Below are 26,030 nucleotides of genomic sequence, written 5' to 3'. Positions count from 1 at the left end.
TAGCCAGCACAAGCCTATCCACTGTTTCTACTGGTAATACTTTAATTTTAACCTACATCTTTCCTTTTTCAGGCCCATCAATGCCAACTCCCATTAGCCTCCTGGAAAACCCTCCACTACCAAGTCTCACATTTTTAACTGGGGTTTCTGGTACCAGGCACTTTCCTAAATCAAGCATGGACGCAAATTAGTCCTCTCTGAGAGGCTAAGCCAAGCACAGTTCATTTTATGTCCGTGGTTAGATTGGGGGTCATCTCTCATTCAATCAGCTGTACTGGTCTGTATTACTAGGCATTGCCTGACAGGTGGTTTGAAGCAGTGCGTTGTGGGGTGGAATTAGAGTAGCATAATCACTGAATGGCTTCATTCATTCAAGAGGGCTGACGATAAAAGGTTTTCTGCCCAAGGGAAATGGCAGACACGCATTCCCCCACACTTTGGTGTGACTGACCCCTGGCAAATCTCCTCCAAACACACCTTTCCGGCTCATTATTTTAACAGGTGGCAGCGAGAGCTTAGAAGTCCTTCAGCAAACACTTCATAAACCATTCCGTATCTGTTTATTCTACTGACTAAAGGGAAAACCTTTTTGCATTATCACTTCTGAATCTGGCTGCATTTCAAAGGCACGGGGACTTAATAGCACAATCTCTCTCAAACAACGGCCACCTCATCTAATTCGCAGGCTTGTTTCTGAAAAATTGAGACCAGATGACAGTTTCTTTTGTAAACGTATGACAGCTGTGACATCCAGATTCCTCCCCCCAAGAACAAAGAATCCACGGATCATTTTAAGTTTAAAGAGAAAACCCAGGAGGATTTGTTGCCAATCCAAGGTCAGCACAGAGATTTTGCAGAGGGGCGGTGGACATGGAGGCAATTAGGACCAGATTGTGGCGGACTCTGCTCAGGTGTGCATGGGGAATGGGCGGCTTTGGAAGCTTGCCTGTTTCTCTCTCCATAATGCTCCTGAATAGGTGCCAAGTGCAATCAGACTGCTCTGAGCTCGCACCCATCGTCAGAGGGACAGGAAATAACGTGCTACGGGCATCTGGACACGGGCAGCATGAACAATTCTTTACGGACCCGCTCCCAAGGGGTCTCACACCCCAGCCCCAAAATACAGGTCTTGGATTTAAATCAGTACACCCATTCATTCCTGTCACAAGTCCCGATTCAACTCTTGTGAGCAACATGCCGGTGACAAGAGCAGCCCTACCTCACAGGCTGTCAGTGGTACTCCGTTAGCACCTTTAAAGCCAAGCACATACGGAGGCAAGTACCTGAGGGATGAAGTAGCTTGTACACAGGTAAGATTCTATATGTAGATGAGATCTCGGCCTCCTGATGGATCCATGTTATCACTGCTCCAGCCAATTGAAACACTGACCGCCCAATAGGGATGTAAAGTGTAACTGGTTAACTAAAAAGCATTAAGCTTATCTGTTTCCCTGAACGATCAAACTCCCTTCAGGTTCCTGGCAGTAGGCCCAGGCACGTTGGCACCCAACAGGTGCATGGAACTTGCAGCTGGGACCCGGGACACATGGGGCTGGCAAACGGACCCCTGGGATGTTGGGTATGTGAGGCCAGCAGCAGGATCCCTGGGTAAAACGTGGGGGTGAGGTAGCAGCCGTCCTCATGCCTAGTTTCACAGTTAAATATTTAACCATGAAACCAATCAAATGTTAATTGGTCACATGATTGTTTTTCACATCCCTACTTCACAAGGCAACTTGTTTTTGAGAGGGAAGAACGCCTCCCATCAAACCACTGGGGAAATGGAGGCAGAGGTCCCAAGGTCACATGGCAACATTAGGTCAGTGCAGAGCTGAAAATTTCTCTCTCTCAGCAAAACTTCAAAAATATATAAAAAAGCTTGGAAGTTTCCAAATCCACGACACACGCCACCCATGCGACAGCTATCGTGAGTGAATCCAACCCAGCAGTGAGGACACAGTACATTTTCAATATATTTAAAATAAAACCCCAAATCCACCACTGTGAAAAAGTCTATAAAAAGCAAAGCCCCCCCAAACGAGGAAACACTGCAACTAAACTTCATACAACTGAGACATTTGTGAAAAATTTTCAGTTCCAAATAAACATTCTTGGTGCCAAAAAGTTTGAAAAATGTTAAGTCACTCTGACTGTAATTAGGACCAAGTGGGAAATATTACAGAGAGGAAAAGGGGGTAGGCTCTAGGGAAGAGAACTCTCCCGAACAGTGCAATGATCTCCCAAGGAAAGTGGTGTAAAGCCTACAGATTTGGCAATTTCACTGAAAATGACCGAAGACTGTTCCATAGTACATCTTCCACTCTTGCACTAGTCAGGCCTGGGAGAGGCCGTGTGCGCCTTCTGCTTTTAGGACACTGTCCTGTCATCTTGTTAGGTTGTGAATGAAAACTTGCCAAAGGTGGGCTTTTGCTCTTGAAAGTTACTTACCAGCCAGTGACTAGCTGAAGGACTGGGCTGAGCTCACTTGTGCAAGCACGTGGGGGAAAAGATGAAAACATTGAACCCTAAACCCACCTTCTTTGGCAGGATGTGAACTCCCACTGGATACTTGTCATTATTGGTCCACAGCTCAATCTGCGCCAACACCTGATTGGTGAAGGAGTTGCTCATCACAAAGCTGGGGTGACCCATTGCACAGCCCAAGTTGACGAGTCGGCCTTCTGCTAGCAGTATGATGTGACGGCCGTTCTTCAGCGTGTATCGGTCCACCTTTGCGGAAAAACACAACAAGCACCAATGAGAGGAGTGCAAAGGCACTGTATTGGCAGGCTGACTCCCCATCCAGCCTGCTCAGATGATTTAGCCATTAATATGCTACTCAGACTGACTATAATTGAGCTTGATGCTACACAGCATCCTAACTTGAAAACACTCAGTAGGCTGTTGGCCCAGCGTGAAAATTTACAGTTGCTGCTCATTTGGATGGACATTGAGTTTACCATCCATCCAGCCCTTAAGAGTTTCTGCATGTTTACCGCCATTGGAGGGGGAATACAGTGCGCTGCCTAAGAGCACGCATCGGAGGCATGAATAGCCAGAGTGGTTCTCTGCATGCAACCAAAGAGGTGCATCCACGTTGTGTGTCAGTCCACCCGCATATACCATGCGCCTGCCCTCTCTCCCCATCACACTTGCCTGGCTACAGAAGAGCCCAGTGGAAGGCAGTTCCAATTTAGATTGCTAAGGTGATTGGTTTTGCCTTCCTGCCTCCTCACAGCACCCCACTGCTGGGCAGCCTTCAAGAGGATGATTGGTCTGCCCCAGAAACAAGCAAGCTTGCAAATTCATCTGCTAAGAGGAGCTGACAATGTAAGACTGGTGGAGATGAGAAACAGACCCGTTGTGCCTGTCCCCAAAAGAACGGGCAAACCACATCTAGGACCCAGGCTAGTCCCCCTCCTCAGTTCTGCAAAACACAGTGGCTGCTCCTTCCTATTGCTTTACCATGTCTGGGAACATACTCTAGTAAAGCCAACAGTGGAATCCTGACCAATTCTGGGTCTCAAATAACCTTATACTGGCCACTCCTCGGGCCTTCTGCTGAGTTAAGGAACAGACTGGGTCTTTGACATTTATGTTTGAAGGGACACAGTCCTGTTCTAGGACTCTGCCTATGCTACTGATAGCTTAAGCTATTCAGACGGGAGAAGAAACAGTTTTTCTGTATTTACTTTTGTTATCTCTTTGCATTTCACTCAGTTGGCATATCGCAATTTTCAGGCTGTGTTCTCAGTGCTATAATAATGAGAGTTTCAAGCCTTATAAGGTGCAGAGTTAATGTAAAAACTGTCTTCAGGGATTTTTTTAAAGTTTGAAGAAGTATTTCTATTGAGATTGAAGAAAAGGTTTGATGTACAAAATATCAACTTTTGGACCAAATTTAAACTAACACTGCCCCCCTTTTGAGACCAAGGAACTTCATAGGTCACACATCGAGATGTAGGTAGGGTATTCCCACTTCAATGCTTTTGACATTTATTTTCAGCAAGGTTTGTGGGCTAAGTAAATGCAATGAAAATGTAAAGCAACTCCCTTCAACGGAACCCTAAACAAACTGGCCATAAATCAAGCCTCCTACTCCCGTTATGCTGGGTGGAATTAACGAGGCTGCTCTCTAATACACAGTTGCAGTGTTTGTTCCGGGATGGTGGTTCTTCAGGAATAATCCACGGGTCTTCACTGGTCTACAGGGCCCTCCTGGAGTGGAGCACGGAGTTGAGAAGGAGAGATGAGGTGATCTGTGATGCACTCTCATAGGAAGTGGCCAGCAGAAGGAAACAGTTTGCAAACTGCTGTAGTGCAGGAAAAAGGATCTCTTGGCATTTCCCACCCTGATGCCAGGCAGAAGCTACAGGAAACTGAAGTCCAAAGACAGATGTAGCCCCATAGCTGTACATTCCTCTGGCTTTAACAGGGAAAGCATGTCAAAGGAACCCAGCAAAGAGGCAGAGTGATTGATCTCAGACACTAACGGCCACATTTGCAGAGGGGCTGAGTGTTTGTAAAGATCTTCCCCTAAAGCAGTCCAAGGACGCCAACCGAAAACACAGGTTTATGCCCACTCTTCATCATCTTCTAGAGGCCACATGCTCTAGTCCCCGTTGGCACTGCAGCAATTGTCAGCCAAGCAATCAATCACAGGACTGCAGGCTCCTCCAGTGTCTGGCTTAGGATCCAGGCTACAGCCTTGGGGAAGGGCAGAGGGGAACCTACAACACTTACTGCCTTATAGCTATGGTGGCTCAATTCATGAGTCCACGAGCTCTGGCTGAGAGAGCCCCTTTCCTAAGAGCCCTCCCCTAAACTACGCACTCCGGGAAGGGTGTTCACCCCGGTGGTTCTGGCTGTTAAATCCATTTCCAAATAGATTGAACCCTGAGGATTTCCCTCCTCTGAGTGTCCAAGTTCACCTTCCCTACCACTGCACTGTCCTTCTGCTCTGGAGTTAAGGTCGTGGAACCAGACACATCCTTCACCGACCTCAAGGAGAGCAGCAAGAGCAGAAACACACTACAGCCAACTTTAGAAACACTTACAACTCTAGCTCAAGCGTAGAGCAGGGGCCACAGGTGAGTCTCAGTAGCCAGGGGAGATACTCTCCCCTGGGTGCCAAATGTCTCCAGGATAGGTTCACAACTCTGAACTCAAGATGACAACTGTGAAGCCAAGTAGATGGCCTTGAATACTTACAGGTTGTATCCCAAGTCTCATTTGCCAGCACTGCCCAAATGGACAGACGAGTAGCTGGCTAACGTTGCTACCTTGGACTAAAGGGTCTTGGTCCAAGAGATAGACAATGCCTTGATTTTACCTTTCCTATGGCATTTTGCTCTTACACTTTCTGCTCCCATTCCAACCCCCCAAATCAGTGCTTTTATGCATTTATCTGCTAGGTCAGGGTGGACAATCATTTTTGGTGGGAGGCCACTCCAAGATTTTAGAAAGTGATCAAGAGCTACTTTTCTATGGAGGAGGTGTGGGGTCTGGAATGGAGGTTGGGTACAGAAGGGAGCATGAGGTAAGGGACTGGGGTACAGGAGACAGTGTGAGGTCTAAGAAGAAGACTGCTGGGTCCAGGGAATGGAGTGTAGGGTCATGGGGGGGGGGTACAGGGTCTAGGAGGGAGTTGTGACCTGGGGGAGGGAGTTGGGGTGTGGGAGGTGCAGGAGTCCCGGAGGCAGGCTCTGACTGGGAGGCGCTTACCTAAGCATCTCTCGGTCAGCAACCCTGCAGCACCCCCATGGCAGGCTGGGCTCCCTGCTTCTGCAGCCCCAGACTGCTTAAAATTGCAGGCTGCTCCCTCCATGTTGCCCAGCTTGGGGGGAGGGGGGAGAGGGGAAGGAAGAGGCTTGTGCGGCCCCCAGACCAATCTCTCAGCTCCTATTGTCTGGTTGTTTCCAGCCAATAGTAGCTGAGGATTGGGCTGGGGACAGGGAGATTGCTCTGGAGAGAGCAGGAGGCTGCATGTAGACACACACATGAAGCAGCCCTGCACCTAAAACAGCAGCTGCTGAGGGTCCCAACAGGGGGTCTGCAAGCTGGATCCAGCAGCTTAGTGGGCCGGATCCAGGCCATGAGAGGCATTTTGTTTACCCCTGTGCCAGGTGGTATAGAGACGTCCTAAATGCCCAGATTCTTGCCAGGCAAGACTGTACTAAGGACTGTGGTGACTGGAGATTTTCCTGGGAACATTTAGGTTTGGTGCAGAATGGAAGGGAGAACACTCCACCACCGGGTCCCACATTCTATGACTCTTGGCAGATAGATGCTGTCTACAGCACAGCATTGGTATCCCATTACCAACGCCACACCGCCAGAGACACTGCCTGCAGAAGAAATGGCTGTCTGCAGTGTTACTTTGATAGTTAAACAGGGAAATCAAAGAAGACAGGCAGTATTTGGTTAATTGCATCCAGAACCACATTAAGTACCAGGGAACTGTTCCATGCATTTCCTGGCGATGATGCAGCGCTGCTGCCCTGCAGAATCTCTCCCCAGTTGGTTTACGCTTTGAGGAAACAGCTGACAACTGCTTTCTAGGACCTACCTTTCAATTAACTGGAGGCCAGTTTGAAGGATTTCTGCAGATCTTGTCTCTACAGGGCACCGTACGTCACCCCACACAGGGACTGCGGTCTGGCGATATTAAGTCAGATTTCCCTCCCAACCCCCAGGGCTTTTTCTTCTTGACACAGAAATGGTTTCAGTTACTGTTGTGGAGCTGCCCTACTCGAGCTGCAGGCAATCAGCCAGCGCAGATAGCTCTGCCAGGGCGCTCAGACCCTGCAGGCGTGGAACATGGGCAGCATATGACACGGATGTTTCTAGTCAGGAAGGAAACATGGAAGAGGGAAGGACAGTTCAATTGGCTGGGGACCTAGCGCTCTGGCACCCACAAGGGGCTTCTAGAGTCTCCAACACCCTCTCCTGCTGAATTTTCCTCAATGGCCTGGATAGAAGACAAGCAACACTGATGGCCACAACCAACAGGAAACCCAAGGCTCCCTCTCTGATCCCATAGCCTTGGGAAGGCAGGAACTCTGTCGTTGGCTTGCTGGCAAAGAGACCCCGAGTTCCAACTCCACCCCTGAGTGCACAGACGCCGATTCGCTGTCCAGTGCTTACTGGGGACCCTAGCAAACGCTGAGCCAAGTTCTCCCTTTTCCTCCATTCTCCTGCCTCCTCTTAGCACTGGGCACAGCCAGCAGAGTCCAAAGAGCCGGTGTCTCTGCTACTTACTCTGGGGAGGGCCCTGCAAAGGATCAGAAGGACGCTCCCAGTATGGCTCAGCCTCCCCCCAGGTCAGCTGGGCAGGCAATTCCAGAAGCCTCAAGACAACCTCAGGGGCCTCATCCACAGGGTGCCCAGAGGAAGATTAAATGCCGTCCTCAGCTCCTCACAGCCTATGATACTGGAGGGCCCAGCCGGCTTTCTAGAGCTGAGCCAGGCCAGAAGTCAGAATCAACTTCCCACTCACCTTTCCAAGCTCCCCTCCTCCCATCATCATCCAAACAGGCTCCTGGTTTGTCCTTCATTGCCTACGCCAGCACTTATGGTCAGGGTGGTCACTATACAAACAAGCCAAACCTTGGCTTCTTAGCCAAAGATGGCCCTGGCCCTGCGGGTACATCCTTCCAAAGGCCAGGCAACACCGCAGTCCACGGTCTCCTCGGCCCTCGATCGCACACAGGAGAAAGGAGAGCCTGTTTGTTCCTAGCAGCCAGGAGGAAGGCCGGGAGTCGCTAGTTATGGAAAGGAGAGCGTCTGAGGGGGAACCAGCCTCCCCGTGCAGGAGGAAGATAGCTGAATAGCTCCCCCATGGCAGGCCCAGCTCACCTGAGGTTTAATGTTCACTGTCTCCACGGCGTTCTCTTTCAGCCACTTCGCATCCACCTCCACGTCAAAGTGGCCGATGTTACAGACGATGGCATCGTCCTTCATCTGTTCGAAGTGTCTGCAACGAGAAGGCAGGTGCTGTCGCAGAGCAGGCCTTGGCCCACTCTGCCCCACTGCCGGCAGTGCCGTGTTGGGCGGGGCAAGGGGAGTCCTGAGAAAATGGACGGTGGCAGCCTCTGGGGACCTAAGAGTGGAACCTTGAAAGAGGCCCGGCTGGGAAAGTCACCTCAGCACCCCCCGGCCGTGGCAATTTCACCTTCTGCTGTCAGTATTCACAGGCATGGGAGCAGCAAGAGGGCAGTGGGGCTGCAAGCAGGGGCCTGAGGGGAGGGGCCACCAGGGTATTTGCCAGGCACAACAGGGGCAACGAGCTCTCCAAAGAGCCAAGGCAGGACCCTGAGAGAAGAGCTGCCCTGGCCCGTCAGCATAGCACCTTCGAATGGCAACCCTGCAGCCGAAGCAGCGACGTCTCTCCTCACGCCGGGGCAAGAGGAGTTTGAGAGCGGGACTGAGGGCGGCAAGAGTCAGACCCAGGCAGGAGGTTCCTCTCCTACTCTGCCCGTCTTGCACTTGGCAAATCCCTCCTGATACTCCAGCCCTGGACTCCCCTCCCCAACCAACTCTGCCAGTGCTCCTCACCCCAAGCCCCCCCATTCCAGCCAAGTGTTCCCTGTGGCTCTCCCAATGCCCTTCGCCCGGATCAGAGCACTCCCCCCCCCCCGTTCACAACGCCCAGCCCTGCAGAGCCGAATGGCCAGCGCTGCCCCCCATAGCCCGTCCCGTGCTGCCAAGCAGAGTCTTGTCAATATCGGACATGGGGTCACTTCACTTTCAGCCAGGGGATGGACAGTACCTGCCCTGCACGATGTCAGTGCAGCCAGTGGTGGTGACAAAGATGTTCCCTTCTTTGCAAGCCTCCTCCATGACTGTTACCTCATAACCTGAAGGTGAAAAGAAAAACCATTATCCTGCGCCCTGCCAAGAGCCTCTTCTCCCAGCCAACACCCGGTACATGAAGATACGATACAGGAACGCCCGCTCAACAGGCACTGTCCCCACCTCTCCCTCTTCCACCCCGTGGGCCGTGCAGTGCCATTATCACCACGCTGCCTCCAAGGAAGGTGAACGTGCCAGTTTTGCAGGTTTCGGGTTCGTCAGGGTACCACCCCGGCACACGCATGGAGGGGAGGTAACTGCACGTGTATCAGCCTGTCTGCACAGGGCACCCACCAACTAGTGGGGACCCAGGAAGCATGGAGTTTGGTTTGCTTCCTTGTCACTACCAAGTAGGGCTTCCCAAAGAGGCTCATTGTTATGCTGCCTGGCGCAGAATGGAGGCGAATGCTGGGTATTCGGACGCGGAGATGGTCCCTTGAAGTCTAGGCCCGGGTGGAGGTTAGAGCTGTCTGGGCAGGAGCCAGTCCAACACCTGTTCAGAAACTTGGTACCACTGCCACAAAGCAGAGAGGGCCTATCCCAAACTCTGGAACTACGGTGCAGCCTAAAATTGGGGAGGAGACCCTCAAGTGTCCCAACAGAGGCACATCATTTACACCAGTACTAACTCCACTCCCTACAGCCAGAAGGGAACAGTCCATTACTGGCACCATCGCATGCAAGAGTCACCTCCATCAGAGCGAGGACCAGGGCTGCTGACCTCCCAGTGACTCTTGGCCAGGTGTCACGACGTGCGCTACACAACAGGCTACAGAGCCCACCAACGCTGCACCGAGTTCCCAATGCCCTGCCCCCATAATCCTCAGCGGCTCACCTTCCATGGCTGCCTGCAGCGCGTTGATGGGATCAATTTCTGTGATGATGACCCTGGCTCCAAAGTTTCTCAAGGCTTGAGCGCAACCTTTGCCAACATCTCCGTAGCCTGCCACGATGGCCACCTTCCCGGCGATCATGACATCCGTGGCACGTTTAATGCCATCGATAAGGGACTCGCGGCAACCGTAAAGGTTATCGAATTTACTCTGGGGAGGGAAGCAGTCATTTGAGAATAGCTGAAGCAATCACTGAGACGCTCACATGCTTCCTATTTACAGAGGACCTGGACACACTTATCGAATGCCGCGAAGCGGACAGTCAGCTACGTGCTTTTCCCCACATCAAGGCAAGGTCGGTCTAGCTGAACATGGATTCGGCTGCATTCCTTTCAGTGGCTTCGGACTCCGGCCCAGATGGCTACCGCAGACTCTTATCAGAGGCATTTCATTCGTGCAGTTCACCTGCTGGCTAGTTCTTGGGCTTCAAAAACAGCCTCCCTGGGGCAACTGAAGGTGACGAACAGAGCAGCGCATGGGAGCCTGCCACAGACAGAGCCTGGACAGCAGCAGGTACACAGCAGGGAGCTATGGCTCGCTCAGACTCCACTTGCTACAGAAGCCCACAGACTGTTCCAAATGGCACAGCTATCGCTGACCTGGCAACCGCAGCCAGCAAGTTCTAGGGAGCTGCATCTTTCCGGGAAGGGGGGGTGGTCTAGAAGCACCAAGCACTCGCATGCACAGCTCCAAGCCACTAGGGCCCAAAGCACGTCCCAGTCACTGCTCCCCGCCATCTGCGACGAGCTGGGGAAGAATTCCTCGCCCGGGGAAGGAAGACAAATACCACGGGGCTCAAGTGCCAGCCTCATCGCAGTGGATACTCATCCACAGCCCATCAGCAGAGTAACACTGTGCCAAGGCACCAGGCACTTAAAGCAAGGAGCCCCGTCTCACACCTGCCTTACAAATCAGTGGCAGAGGCATCTTGGCCCAGCCCTTAGTTCAAAGCTCAGCTCGGCAACAGAAGACAAACAATGAAATTCCATGTTTTCATCTGCCTGAGCCTAGCACAGCGGTTCCCAACCTGTTTTACACCATGGACCGGCAAACCCGTTCACAGACTTTTGGCGGAGCAGTAACGATGCAAAGAACGAATGCAAATATATAAATAAAATATTAGCACGCCACCAAAAGGCCCAGCCCCCACAGCCATCATGAATAGCTGGTTTCAGTTCTGGCAGCTGCCACAGCTGAAGCCAACTGTTCGCGGCGGTTCTGGGGGGTGCAGCTGGGGCTGGTGGTAGGTGGCCTGGGTTTTAACCCCAGCACCTCCACTGACCTACAGTGACACCTTAGGCAGGTCCCTTCACTTCCCGGTCTGTTTTCTCTCCTGTCCTGTTGGCTTCAGGGGAGAGGAAACTTTTGTGGGTTGGGGGCCTCTGACCCACAGAAATATCAGTCGGGGGCCACCCAAAAAGCCCCTTACTGATGTGCCGCCCGCCTGAGAAGCAGGAAGACTCTCCTTGCATTCCCTTCGCACACCAGAGCCTACTAGACTGTGTGTGCTACAGCCCTATGGTGGGGTAGTAAAGGGGCTGGAGCACCAGCACAGGCTCCCCAAGGTGGGGGGCAGGGGGGGATGAGCCTCGGGGGCCAGATCTGCGCAAGCTGGGAGCTGCATTCAGTCCCCAGGCCTGAGGTTCCCCACCCCGGCTTAGACCAATGGTTCCCACCTAGTTACCATGGTGGCCCACACCCACAATGTCTATACTACCTGTGTGGCCTGAGGCTGTCGCATGGGCTGCAGCTTTGTGGCAGAGACCCACTGGCTTAGACTGGAAGAGACTATCCTCGCTGGGAAGAGCTGCGTGTTTGCGCAGGGCTGGCCTAATGGAGCTCTGGCCTCTGCTGGGAACGGAGTGCGCTGCTGGAATACCAGCAAACAAGGAGGAACGAAGACTCTTGCAAGGCACCAGCGCTTTATTCTACACCACAGTTTTTCTGAAGTTGCAAGAAATCCATTAAGTTGCCACGCTGCATTAACTCATACATGTCCCAGGTCCCTTCCACATCCTACCCCATCCACCATATCTTGAGATTTATTAGCCACCAAGCCAAAGAGCAGCCAGCCCCCGTCTGCAAGGACAACAAGCTTAGCATGCCCAGATGGGGTGCAGAGTAACAGTCTGCCGCGGCACTCGCAAATCCTGTATCCGCAGGAAAGGGGGTGCGGCAGAACGCTGCCTGCATTACCTTGGTGACAGAATCATTGACGTTGATGGCTGGCACTTTCAGGCTCCCCTTGGCTTTCATCTTATGCAGCTCGTGAACCCCAGTCGTCGTCTCTTCGGAGATGCCTTTAATTCCTGCAGACGAGACCAGAAGAGCCATGTGCAAACTGAAATGTCCAGCCTGAGACTGACAGTCACAGTGGCCCCATCTGGAAGAATTCTGCCAGTGGGGAGGAGGAAGAGACAAGAACCCATCTCGTATGGGACTGTTTGGGTCTTCAATAAAAAAAAGAAAATAGCCTGAGAACATCCCAGCTCCCTAGGTGCCCCCAAAATAACTTTGCAGATGCCAGCCAGGGATCCCATGCAACTGCAGAGCATCAGTGACTTCCCTCTCAAACCCATGACTTCCGTCTCAAGCTTCATTCACTGTAAAAGAGTTAACCGGTTTGTTTTTAGAGTATCGTCTATGAAGTCTGCCCTTTTTCTCTCTTCTAATGCTCGTCTGTGGTCTCGTCCCTCACTCTAGCAGTCAGGCTTTTGTTGATTAGAAGGCAAAAAACCCCACACTCGTGAAATACAATCCACCCGCATTGGCACGGCACAAATCAATGCACGGAGGTCCAAGGTCATCTGCACCGAACAGGCCAGCATGCGGGGAACAGGACTAGCACACACAACAAGATGCTGAGGCTCATGGGAGAGCCAATGGACCTGATGAGGCACCTGGTAGAGAGGCACAAAAGGAAGCTTGAGCAGAGCCCCTCCCCCACCGTACCCATTTATAAACCAGCTGCCCACTCCCCAAGTTCATACCCTCTCCCAGACACTCTACAATGCAGGGGGGAAGGGGTGGATGTCCCAGCAAGCCAGCCGCTCAACTCCAAGGGGTGGCTTGTCCCTCTCCTCCTCCCCGCCATCATCTGATGCTTGTTACACCCACAACTCCTTTTCTGTTCCATTTTGTCTGGGGTCACTGAGTTACCTACAAAAATGCATGTTTTCAAACAATAGCATCTATGGTCACCGTTCCAACCCATGGGGGGTGGTTTACAGGACAGTACTCATAACGGGGGACCTGGTAATGAGCAACCCTCAACTGTCACATCATTGTCCAGCCATTCATAAAACTGTTCTTCAAAGACTCTCTGATGCACAATTTGTCTTGATGTTCACGTCTCACTGTCCCGGTGTCTGGCTGCTCATAACTGGCTGCCAGATGATAGGCCTTCAGCACCCCCCCCCCCCCACTAGAAGTTGTTCTTACTTTCACAGATATTAGGCGGCACATAGCAAGCAGCAACAATGGGAATATTGCATTCACTGAGGTCTAACTCAGTGTCTCGCAACTTTTTTTTTTTTTTTTTTTTAACACAAAGTACCCCTTTTTTTAAAAAAACTATAAATACCCCCAGCAGCTACAGTTTTCAGACACACAAACATTTTTTCTACCATTGCAACACATTTGTTTAAACAGCTTAATCGTAGCCGGACAGGAGATGAAATTTTTGGGTATAAAAAGTACAAAAATAATCAAGCGCTGTAAAACTTAAAACAAAAATTCAGTTTTCTTCAAATGTCAGTTGTGTTGATGTACGCCCAGACTCCTCTCGAGTACCCGAGGGTACTTGTACCACTGGTTGAGAAACACTGGTCTAAACCACTCAGTGTGCCAACATCCTTTAAACAGCCAAAGGCACATTCTACCACCATTCTGCATTTGCTCAGTCTCTAGTTGAAGAGCTCCTTACTGCTGTTGAGGTGGACTGTGCACAAAGTGATTAGCCACGAGAGGCAGGGGTAGGCTGAGTCTCTAAGGTTTGGGGAATATTTTAACTTGCCCAGGCACTCACTAACAGATCTAAAGGGGACAATATTATTACAGGGCAATTTCAAAAGCCAGCTGGAGAGAGAAGCTACAGAAACTTGATTTCATTTACATCTTTGACACCTGCAATAGAGGTTTAAAACAAAGACCTTAACTGGATGGCCCACTACATTCCACACGATAAAGACATAAAAAGCCAAGCACCGGGTACTTATTAGAACCCATTCTATCAGCCTCATTTACCATGCACACTAATTGACAATATATTTTTTTTCATTTTCTTTCCCTCCCCATCCCTTCTCCTTCTCTGCCCTCTGGACTCCTTAACACCATTCATCTGAAGAAATGGGCTGTGCTCACAAAAGTTCATACTATCTAAATTTTTTTTTTTTTTTTAGTCTCTAAGGTGCTGCAAGACTATTTGTTGTTTCAAGTTTATATTGGCATTTCAATGTCACCAATAAAAATGTTCTGGTCTGGGAAGAAAGATCCATCTTGCAGCTTTCTGAAGAGACCAAAACTCCTAAAGTTGTGCATGTCCTGCATCTTTCCTGACCATCCCACATGGAGACTGGTGAAACAGCCCATGTGACCCACCAGTACTTGCAACACCGTGGAAACGTATCCCGTGTAGTTGATGTGCTCTTTGGCAAAGGTGGGGCATTCTGTCTCTCCCCCCACCAGTTAGCGAACTCCATTGCAGCAGAGCCATCCACTAGGTCTTGCACGTTTCCCCAGAGTAACTACTCTTCCTAGCAAGAGGGTACTGATCGCTCTGGCTACTTCGATCACAGCAACCCCCACTGTAGATTTACCCACTCCGAATAGACTCCCAACGGACAGATGGCAATCCATCGCCGAAAGCTTCCACGGGGCTATTGCCACTCGCTTCTCACCGGTCAGATCAGGTCTCCTTTTGGCACTGCAGCACGTCAGGGTGGGGAAAAGCAATTCAGAGTTTCATGGAAATGGCTCACACATGCAAACGTTTTGCAGCCACTGGTCATCATCCCATAGGTGTGTATCTCTGCAGTCCCATCAGTCTCTGCTTTTTCCTGAGACCAGAATCTGTGTTCTACTGTGCTAACACACCCCACTGCAATCACCATATGCCAAATGCTCCATTCAATGGGTTCCTGCACATCTGTGTGCATAGCCTCCTCACGTTCCTCCTCGCACCAGCAGCTCCTAGCTAAGCTCCGGACAAACTGCAGGATGAGGCCTGAGGGGCTGCAAAGCTTGCCACAGCAGCGTGGGGTCCATGCTTACGTTGCTATGGCACCTGCACAGACTAACCAAGGAAAAAAGGGTGCGAAAAAATTGTTTGCAGCTGCTTTCAAGGAGGGAAGGAGGATGTAAGTCCATCTTGGGAGACGGATGACACGTTCCCAGACCCACCTAGGTCAATGATTTTAATCCCATCAGGCATCGGGACCCTAACCCAGAAATCAAATGGGCAGCAGGAACTGTGGGATGGCTACCCACAGTGCATTGCTGTAAGAATCAATGGTAGTGGGGGTGCGCTCCTTTGACCAAATGCGCTTACCATGGACACGCGCCAGTGACTTTATAAAATCAGATGCTAAACGTTCATCTGAATACAGTCAACCTCATTTCATATGTAGATGCATCCTATGTCCACCTGGCTGAAAGTATCCCAGGTGAGCCCCTACGTACCTAGAATAATCCAATAGCCTACTTCAGACTCCACCTGCCTTACAGTGGCTCCAGCCATTTCTTCACACATTATTGCTGCCATGAGCCTAGAGCCTGACTGTCCTGCAGCGGAGTTGGGGCAGAACACAGACAGGCACTATTTACCTAAGTACTTCTACACCATCACCCTAGTAACTGAACACCTCACAGGCATTATGTATTTACCCTCCTAACACCTGCACTGCTCTCCATTTGACAGATCAGGAACTGAGGACCAAGGAGACTAAGTGACTTGACCAAGGTCACGAAGTCTTTGGCAGAACAGGGAACTGAACCCAAGTCTCTGGCATGCCAGACGACCACTCGAACCATCCTTCCTTTTGGCCAGCAGTGGCCAACAATCTGATTCAGGACGTGAGCGGCACAGCTGGCAGGCCCACGTGAGTGAAATGTGCTGCAGGGCAAGAAGGAACAGCTTTATTTTGTTCCTTTTAAGTTTTCCCCATAGGACTAAAGTCTACAGGGCAACTGGCACCTCATTCCCACAAAGACACATTCCCTGCGTGACCTGCAACAGAAAACCAGCCATAGGCCCGAGCAGTCCGTCAGCATGGACTTGCACTGCCGGGTGGCTGCCCTCCATTCAGTGACCTGTGCTCACTAGAACAAAAGCAGGTGGATTTCAGACTGGTGCTCCCTGAAGCTCAGCTATTCCTGGAGCATTCCTCCAGCCACCTGCCCCGAGAAGGTTCAGCCATGCAGCCTTCACAGAAACTGCTGGAGTCGGATGGAATTCTTATGAAAGGCTGAAGGATGGGCCATGTTTTCCTGGCTGGGGGTCACTTTGGGACAGAAATCTGGATTCACTTAACTCCCTGAGATTACATTGCAACACCTTGACCGCCAATCACTCCCCAGGGCAGCAAACATCACGTTTCCCTGCCACGGGACAGTGCTCAGGAATTAGCAGCAGGAGGGTCACCCTGGCAAGGGCAGGCCAAAGAACATCTCATTTCTGGCTGCTTTTACACACGTTAAGCCAACCAGTGGCAAGAGGGAGAGCCGCTGATGAGACAGAAGCCACGAGAAGCGAGCCGGCAAGGCGGACGGAAAGCAGCCTTTGCTCTGTCTGCCGTGTGTCCTCCCGCCAAGCGAGGGACAAGGTCCTTCAGGGGGAGGAGGGGTAACAACTGGGCAGCAAGGCAGATCCTGGTGGGCAGCGGGGGCTGGAGAGTGAGCCTGCTCTGCATCCACCCCCAGGCAGAAGCTCCTGAGTCCAAGGAACGGAGCTCAGCACCGCTCAGGTCAGGTCTGGCCTGGCTACATCAGCGTCATGGCCAAGGGGCAACTGGCTCAAACACAAGCAGCCCCCGTGTCAGGAGCTTGGTTTGGTTTCATTTTTTACCACTGGGATCTTCCCAGCACCAGTCAGGTCCTTGTGCCCCACTAATAGCCTCCTCTCGGCTCACAGTTTGAACACTCCAGGCTCATGGACTGAGCATGGGTCTGGGACTCAGGAACCCACAGACTGTAACTCATTTGGTCGCCACGCTCTGGACACCTAACCTCAGATCCCAGCTGTGCAGCGAGGAAGATCTGCCTCAGCACTGTGTCTCCAAGGATGGGTTCTAGGTCTCGGAAAGCGATAGGAAGGGACAACGAACTATGCAAACGCTAAATACTCCAACACAATCCAATCAGGGGTCCATAGAAATAATCACATTCACATGCGCCTTCTCTTCCCTACCGACTTTCGCTACTTCACTAAACATCAGATTCATGGGAATTTTGCCCAAGGCACAGGTCCAGATTGAAGACCAACACCAGTGATCTGAGCCACACAGGGCAACATTTGCAAACACACCCACGTCACTTCAGAGCCTAAGTTTCATTGAAAGTTAATGGGACTTGGGCTCTTCACACAGAGGCGCTTTTTAAAAGTTTTACCAACAAGGTCCAGGTTTTAGTTTTTAATTCGACATTTCAAGCCTGTGCGATTTTTTTTTTAATTGCGCTGTTCTAAAATCCTGGGGGGAAGGAATTCTGTTAAGGGAGACTGTCAAGCCACAAATGCCTGGGAAAAGAACAGTGACTGGGTTAGAGTTATTCCATCTGAACTAATACTAGGGATGCAAGCTGGGGCTACGTTTCAAAGGCTGAGGCGCTGCATGGAGCCCGGGGCCAGCAGGGGAGTCCCCAGTGGGTGCAGGAGCAGTGAGTGAACCGCCCCCTCCCGTACACATGCATGTGCGTGGTGCAGAGAAGCACATGGAGCAGCCAGACACTCTTAGCCCTGGGACTGCAGCAGGCAGGGAACCTCCTGAGGATCCCACTGGGTGCCACCTAAGCACCTCCTGGCCAGAGCCTGCTTCCGGCACCCCACCCCCTCCTGTACCTCAACTCCCAGCCCCAGCTCACCCCCCAAACCCTCTGCACTCCTCTGCCCCAGGTCACAACTCCCTCCCAAACCCTGCACCCCTCCCCCAGGCCAGAATCCTCTCCTGCACCCATACCCATGCCTGTATCCTGCACACTAATCCCCCTCCTTCACCCAAACTCTCAGACCCTCTACTGAACTCCAGTCTCCTATCCTAAGCTCCCTTCTGCACCCAATCTCCATCCCAGACCCCGCACCCTATCCAGGGAGAAGTGCAGCCCTTGGCCGCTTACCAAAATCTTAGATTGGCCCCTCATGAAATATTGCGCACTCGGATGTAGAAGGACCCAGCAATTATATACACGAGATCTCCAAGGGGGGATGGAATCTATGATACATAGACCAATTGCTGGAGCCAGAGGTTAGATTAGCGGCAACAGGTCTTCTCCTTTCCTCCCTCAACATCTGTTGAGCCTGTTTTACCTATTACAAAAACTGCGATCAGCATTTGCCTGGTGTATTTCCCCTCTCCAACAGAGGGCAAGCCACAGCTTAATACACACGTACCTTGTGTGGTGGAAATTCTGCCAACTCACAAAAATTGTACAGCCCTTGCATCCATCTCCAGTGAAAGTGAAATTTCAAACAATCAAGGTGCTCCGCAGATTTCCCTCCTCACTGCAACCACAAGCAACCCCTAAAGCCGCAGAGGCAGAGCAAGCAGACACCGATGAGCAGTGCAGTGCTGCCCTCTAGGGATCCTTCGCAGAAGGACATTTCTTAGGGTAGGATGGGGGAGGGGAAACCAATCCCCAAATTCCTGAAAGTTTGTGCACAAAAGCACAAGATTTTGCCAAGTGGCTTTAAGACCCACTTGCACGGGTGATGGAACAAGAGCTCTCCCGCCCAAGCGCCTCTAGCAATGCAGCCTTCCATTTATGACATTGGAGGTGCTAATGCAATGACCCATCTGTCGTGACTTCACTGGAAGATCACGGAAAGAAAACATGTCAACAAGGAAATCTCTGTGTTTAAGCAAGAAAGGAAAGATCAGGAAAGCTATGGAAGGAAGTGAGCGAAGAACTCCTGATGCAGAGATGGGTTTCAACGCTTTCCCTGGTGAGAAAAGGGGAGTCAGAGTCAGTCTAAATCAAGGAAAAGTCTAAAACAACACCCACTAAACCTCAAGACGACCGGAAGGAAGTACATTTATGCCAGCATAGGTGAGTGAAGGGCTTTGTTATGGGAAGTGAGTTCGATTCAACATTCATCTTCCAGAAGGCTCTCCTCCTGTTTAGTGCAATGCTCTCTAGAAGCACAATGGCCACAGACCATTATGGTTACCACAGAGACCAATCTTTGATTAGTAAGTGCAACAAGTCCCTACAGAAGTCTCACCTGAGGCCCATGGCAAAGGGCAGTGAATTGAATGGTCTCAGCGTAGCCCCTGGGGGTGTCGCAGGGCTGCCGAGCTACATTAGCAGAACTCTGAGGACTGAGATAGCACAAAGTAGGTGTGTCTGCATCACTGGACAGTCGACTTCCCTGGGCAAATCAGTGCCGCCCACCCACCACCCTGATCAGCACAAAACTGATTTGAGATGAGCCTCATTAGGTGGCTGCTTGTCACTAGCTTACGCCGACCCCCCCCCATTAGCTCACTGTGCTACGATATTAGCAGGGTGATCTGCTCTGTCACTGACTCTTCACTATGGATTTCATCAGCCCTTTGCACTGCCAACGTTAACAGGGTCAGAGCATGTTACCGCCTGCAGGAAGCTTTTGTGGCAAAAAAGGCTTCAGGTCACGGCTCCATTCAGTGACCTCAAGAAGAGGAGCAGAGACAAGGTATTAGACTGAACTTCTCCCCCACCCCCCCACCCCCAATGTAACTGCAGGGAGCAGCTGGTAGAGCTTGCTCTTCAGGGCCCCCTCCCACCCCTGCCCAGAATCCTCTGACCGGGTGTATTCCCCAAACTGGGTCTGAAGGCGGAATTGGACCTGGCTGGGCCCAATCAGCCAATTAAGCAACAAATGAGGGGAGACAAGCTGCGCAGAGCGCGCCAAGTGGGAAGCAGCTCACCTCTGAAGGAAGAGGCCCACATAAAGCCCAGGAGCTCAGAGCAGAAAGAGGCCTCCAGCCTTCTTATACCCAATAAAAACAAACCAGGATCCTGCCCTACCCCTTCCCTAAGGCCATGCCCTGCACACTCCACTCTCACTGGGTGCAGCGGGGATTTGGGAAGGGATGCCGACTTGGGGGGGGTCAGTGTGGGAAGGGCTCTGGGCTGAGCCTGGGAGATGGGGGGGGGGAGGGGTGGGGTGCATACCCTGGGAAGAAGCTTGAGAGAAGGCTTCAAGCCAGAGCAAAGTGTGGGGTGGAGGAAGGGGTTTGGGGTGCTGGGCCCCGCTGGGCAGCACTTGCCTCGGGCAGCTCCTGGTCAGTGGTACAGCCGGGCTAAGGCAGGTTTCCAGCCTGCTGCGACTCCAGGCTACTCCCAGAAGGGGCCAATGGGCCCTGCAGTCCTGGGGGCACAGCTTCAGGCACTGCTCCTTTCTGCAGGCATTGCCCTCAGCCCACACTGAGCACAGGTCCCCATTCCTGGCCAATGGGAGCTGCAGGAGCAGGTCCCCGAGATCCCTGCCCAGGCCCACAGGGATGCTGGCTGCTTCTGGGAGCAGCGTGGAGCCAGGGCTGTCAGGGAGCCTGCCTTAGCAGCAGCCCTGCTGCACCACTGGAGATAGCGATCAACCAGGAGAGTCTCCAGGATCCACATCACGGTGGTGCCACTCCGGGGGTTCCACAGCCACCCCATGGGTAGTAGCGAGGGTAACAACTTCCCGGCAGTTGGGTGCATGGCATGTGCACACCTCAACTGGAACACGTCGGAGCAAGCACTCCAAGAACCACCTACAGTTACTCCTGGGGCAGAGGGAGATGAAAATCTGGAAACCCTCAGGACAGAGTCCCGGGGAGGATGAGGAAAGGGCCAGGGAAAAGCAGTCAAGTCTAGAAGGGAACACTCCTTGGGTTCCCCCGCCAGTCACTGAAGAGGAGGCGCCATGGGGCAGAGAAAGGAAAACTGTCCAAGACCGAGGAGTGGCAATGAGGCAGCGAATGGGAGCACAGTTTAAGATTGCTGGTGAATAAGTGGTACCCCGGAAGGGGAAAACCCAGATAATGACCTGGCTGGAGGGCCACGTGCAAAGAGGCAGCAGCAGCTCAGAATGAGAGGGGGGCTACAGCTAGAGAGAAGAGGTGTGTCACTGAGGAGGCGCACAGTAAAGCTAACCCCCAGAATGGTCACAAGGAGGTGTCATCCTAATAAAAGCGGTCACAAGCTACAGGCAAGCACCACCAAAAGCTCCTAAAACAGGCGCCTGTGTCACTTTCCACTTCCTGTTACAGGGGCACAGCCAAGGGGGGACAATACAGAGCTGAGCTGAAAACAAGTGTGTGTCAACAAGAGGCTCAGGACCTCTATAGCCACTAAACCATTTGCCAGCATATTTCTGTGCCGCCCTACCTGCAGGCAGAGCTTCCCACTGAAATGGAAACAGCCTTTCTCCTCACAACATCTCACCATAACACAGGGCCGTTACCTTTCAGGAGTTGTGGGTGTTTGGTATGAACCAGTTTGGTGAGGTCTCCACCGTCATCCAAGATCATGTTTAAGGGCTGCCCATCCTTGAAGTAGAGGGTCTGCTCGATGCACCACAGGTATTCCTCGTCCGTCTCCCCCTTCCAGGCGAACACTGCACCGCAACACACACAAGAAATAATTAGTTGAGCCTCTTACCCAGTGTGTCCGTGTTCCAGTCCCAGCAGCAGCAGCACTCAGTGCCAGAGTCAAAGGACGAGAGTAATCAGGAGTGATTAGCCTGGAGGCAGCGATAAGAACCGACTCTGTTTGCAGCTGAAAACGGCTCCCTCAGAGCAAGCAGGATACAATTAGCTTTGCCTCAGGTTCCGGGCCACAAAATTATGGGCTCTCGGTCAGAGCCTACCAGACACTCACTTCTCTCAAAATAAAATAAAACGACAGAGAAATGAAGCCATGCAGCTACGCTACCGTTCCCCACCTTCGCCCAATTTCAGAGCCACCAACATCTCCCACGCCTTCTCAGGCACTTGGTCACATGCCTCTTTACACCCCAGGCAATCGGCTACTGCAGAGGAGCACTCGGTTCTGTTGATTTGGTGTCTTGCAGCAGGGCCCACAACACACTGCAGACTCACACACGCTTCACTGTTCAGTACTGCCAGCTCCTTCGGCAGAGGCACTTGGCAAAGCTACATGTGAGGTGCCACGTACCTCTACAACCACGGCCTGATAGGTTCAATATGCAAAGCGCTAGCTAGAAAACCAAGAGGGACTCGAACTCGCCAATATTGGAAACTCAAGGCAGAGGCCAAGCAGCAAGGCCAACAACCCATCCCTAACTTCTCAAGATGGAACAGAACAGGAGGGGCCATTCCACCATGGAGACTGGCTATGGCATGAGTGACATCAAACCTTGCCTCCCAACTGGCCTGTCTCCAGTCTGAGTCCCTTGGTGTGCAAGGGCAGGACTATTTAAAGAGGAAGCCACAAAAAGCAAACAAGAAACTGGGATTGACCCGGTGGCTGGTGTGGTGGGGTCTGGGCTGTCAGCCGGCAGCTGCTTCCCAGGGCTGGGGTGCTTGCTGCCCCCATGGTCATTTGTGAGTATAAACCATCCCCTGTGCTTCCTGCCCCTCTGTGCTCATTTGTGAGTAATAACTGTCCCTGCTCGCACCCCCTCCCTGTCCACTTGATGCAAGACAATCTCATTCCACACACATTCCCATGACCCTGCTCAACCAAACCCTGACCTTACTTTAAGTTATGGTCAGAGGGAGCTGCACGCCCAATTCAGTGGTCCTACCTCTCACTCTTTAGGAGGAGCTCTCGAACAAACAGACTCAGACCGACAGACACACACACATACAAACTCTAAAATATATATATTAGATTACCCTTAAAGGGGATTGGGACCCTCAAACATCACTGAGTTCTGAGCTCAAAGAAACACAGCTACAGTAAAGCCTGTGTTATCCAGCACACTCGGGGATTAGGGTGTTCCGGTTATCTAAAAATTCCGGTTATCTGAAGGTCCCATCAACCTAGGAAAAACCAATGGACAATAATAGTAAAACTCAAGTTTTTAATATTGGTAGTTTTGTAGTGTGAGGCAGTTGGTCTCATTTCTATTTTGAGTTAAAGATGATTAGTACTTCTTAAATAAAAAATTGTTAAGCCAATCATGGTAAACCAAGCCAGGCCTGTGTGCCTAAAGATGTGCCAGTATTGTGACTGGGGGCAATACCGGTTAACAAAGTTTTCTGGTTAACAGAGTGCCGGATAACAAAGGTTTCACTGTACTTTAAGAGAAACATGGCTGAAATTAGGTTGATACCCCAGAAAATTGCCCACTTCTGCATAGCTTCCAAATTTAACCATAACCTGGTTGCAGGCCCTACAGTATCTCAAGCTTGCTCTCCCCCCAGGACAATGTTTCAAACTTGTGACAAAACTCATCTGAACTGGGTTGTGTTGAGTGATTTGCCAATAGAATTGCATGATCCTTGAAACTTACATTTCAGTCCAAATTATAAACCACAATCTGAACATTAATTATAAACCACAATAAATAACAGTAGCTATTATATTTACATATTTATCCATTGGTTCTGAAAATATAATCACATCATACATACATGGGGAGTTTAAAGAAAGAATCCATTGTATGACAAAATGGATTTAATTTAGCAACACAGACATAACATTTTTTTAATCTCAGAAGCATGCCTTGGTTATACTATATGTTTAGCAAAATACATATTTAAATGTTTCATTAACTGGATTCCTACAGGCACTAGTGGATAGATACCAATACTTAGACTGAGCAGTTCGCTTATTACATACGCTTATAGGACCATTGCTAGCTGGTAAATTCAACAACACTGGGAACCGCTAACTACACAGGCATACGGCAGCTATCCCGAAAGGGACTGAAGCCGACAACAGAAAATCCCATTTTCACACATCAGCGTGCAGCAAGACTAGGCGTAAAGGCAGATGCCACAAAACGCAAACAGGAGACTGGGACCGACCTTCTTTCCAAGGTGAGTGAGTTTCTGATGGACATTTGCATACAGTGAACTCAAGCATTTGGAGTTACTGGATTCAAAACACCTGGGATTTTTAGCATCAACAGCTGCTCTTCCACTCAAGAGGAAAAATTCCTTAAGCAGAGACTACTCCAAAGCCTTCATCACAGCGAGGGGTCTTCAGAGCACGTATTCATATTGATCCAAGCTGCAAGTTACGTTATCACCTTCCAGTCTACAGCAGCATCACAACAGCAGAGTTTAACCTGCTGAGCAGCTTTGGGGATGGCAGTCTAAACATAGCAGGCATACCTTTGGGGTCAGCACATCTAATGCTGCCACCGTAGCCAACCGGAAAGGACACTGCATTGAATATTTTGGGACCAGCATATTCTCTTTAGCCCGTTAGCCCTGGATCTGCTGGCAAGCCCCAGACACGCTACTCCATAAATACCATCTACAGCCTTCATTTTTATCATCTGACAGCTTCATCACTCAAGGGTATGTCTAAACTGCAGCCTAGGCCCACTCACCCCGTTCCTCTTGCGCTAGCACTGGCAGAGCCCAGTCTGCTGTCAGAGCCACATCCCTGCCTCTTTTTTAACGTGCTAGTTTCAGCTGTGCTACCGGAGGTCGTCTACCCAAACGTGCTCCCAGCTGCAGCCTAGAGAGCCGTAATGACTAGAATTAAGGCAGCTGCTAACAGATGTTTTAGTTGGTTTTGCAGGATCAGCCAGTCTCGAGATACCGGGATAGCTGCTGAATGCAACTCCGCTTGGATTAAACTTCCTATGGTGTAAGGGACGCTGCTTTGAGGAGTTATTCCTATCCTGGAGTTTATTTGTACATGCTTTGATTAGCTAAAACAGGCAGCCGCAGGTTGCCCACCTGCGGCCCATTGGGTTTCTATGTGCAAGACACTGTTTCCCGCTGCCCATGCGCCAGGTTGCCAAATTCTGCTGTTTTCTGTCCACGTAGTCTTTTTCCTACTGGTATTACAGAAGTGACATGCATGTAAAGCAAGGGCGCGTGAAGCGAGGTGCGTGCTGATTGCACACAGCACTGACTGCAAGAGCTGCACGCTCCCCCGCAGCCAAGCGCTGCTGTGGGTCAGTCGGCGCCCCTCACAAATTCTAGGTAGTGCAGTGAGCAAAACTACCCTCTCCTGGGAGACCCTTTTGATTATGACAATCTTGTGGCCCATGGAGATAAAGGAGGGCCACACATGCAGTCCCCCTCATTAGCCTAGGTTGCCCATCACTGACAAGCCAAATGAGACCACAAGACTTACCAGGAACACCGATGTTAGCAATGGCAGCGGCAGCATGGTCCTGAGTGGAAAAAATGTTGCAGCTGGACCACTGTACCTGGAACAGAACCGAAGACAAGATTTACTTGTTGAGCCAACTTCTTACAGAGCAGGCAAAATACAACTGGTCTTTGCGCTAGTTGTAGGAGCTAAATGAAGAGGAGCAGGGAGAAGAGTAAATCAGCCCAAATTCCTGCTTCATCCGGCTAGTATGTAGAGGCCTCTAACTTTGACCACAAGAAATCAGCCCAGAAAGGGCAGTTTGAGTTTAGGTTCCTTTTCTTAGTGATGAAAAGCCACAACACATCACACGCTCCAGTCTCACTACGTGTGAAAGAGTCTGTTGCACACACATTCCACTGCACTTACTAAGTTATAGACAGGGCTAGGCTAGAACAGTGTAGTTGATTAACTGATAAGCAAAAGCTTACTGGTTAATGCTAGAGACTACACACAACTCCCCTACCCCTAGTAAATTTTTAGCAGGCTGGCCAGCAGCCCGGCTCAGTCCTGGCTCACGCTGGGTTAAGGACTCTGCATTTCAAGTGTATTAGGAGCCAGGGTGGGCAGGCAGCCTGGCTCAGTTTCAGCTTGTGCCCGGTCAGGGCGTTCAGACCTCCCCCCCACTCCGGACAGGAGCTGCTGTCACCCTGTTGCATGGGGAAACAGTTTATAAACTGGCTCCCCTCCCACCTGGCAATCCATGCTGCCATGTCTGATACACGGCAGTGGCAGGAGGCTCCTTGGGAGTGGCTGCTGGCCCCACCCACGGGGACTATAGAATAGTTGAGTAACCAATAAGAATTC

General features: G+C 51.1%; 1 protein-coding gene across 2 annotated transcripts in view; it reads right to left on the bottom strand.

The window, feature by feature from the left end:
• AHCY (adenosylhomocysteinase) overlaps positions 1-26,030 on the bottom strand; it is a 34,255-nt gene that overhangs the window by 3,699 nt on the left and 4,526 nt on the right. For both annotated transcript variants that reach the window (XM_075901531.2, XM_075901533.2), the window contains exons 3-9: positions 25,206-25,281; positions 21,385-21,537; positions 11,943-12,055; positions 9,689-9,896; positions 8,771-8,858; positions 7,858-7,975; positions 2,536-2,730 (exon numbers count right to left, since the gene is read on the bottom strand). In XM_075901531.2, coding sequence (XP_075757646.1) covers positions 2,536-2,730; positions 7,858-7,975; positions 8,771-8,858; positions 9,689-9,896; positions 11,943-12,055; positions 21,385-21,537; positions 25,206-25,281 — 951 coding nt within the window. The remainder of the gene's footprint in view (positions 1-2,535; positions 2,731-7,857; positions 7,976-8,770; positions 8,859-9,688; positions 9,897-11,942; positions 12,056-21,384; positions 21,538-25,205; positions 25,282-26,030) is intronic.

The sequence above is a fragment of the Pelodiscus sinensis genome, chromosome 17, assembly GCF_052426305.1.
Source record: "Pelodiscus sinensis isolate ZL-2025 chromosome 17, ASM5242630v1, whole genome shotgun sequence".
In the NCBI taxonomy this organism is placed as follows: domain Eukaryota; kingdom Metazoa; phylum Chordata; order Testudines; family Trionychidae; genus Pelodiscus; species Pelodiscus sinensis.
Note: the sequence above shows the minus strand (reverse complement) of the source record. Positions and strands in the feature narration are given on the sequence as shown.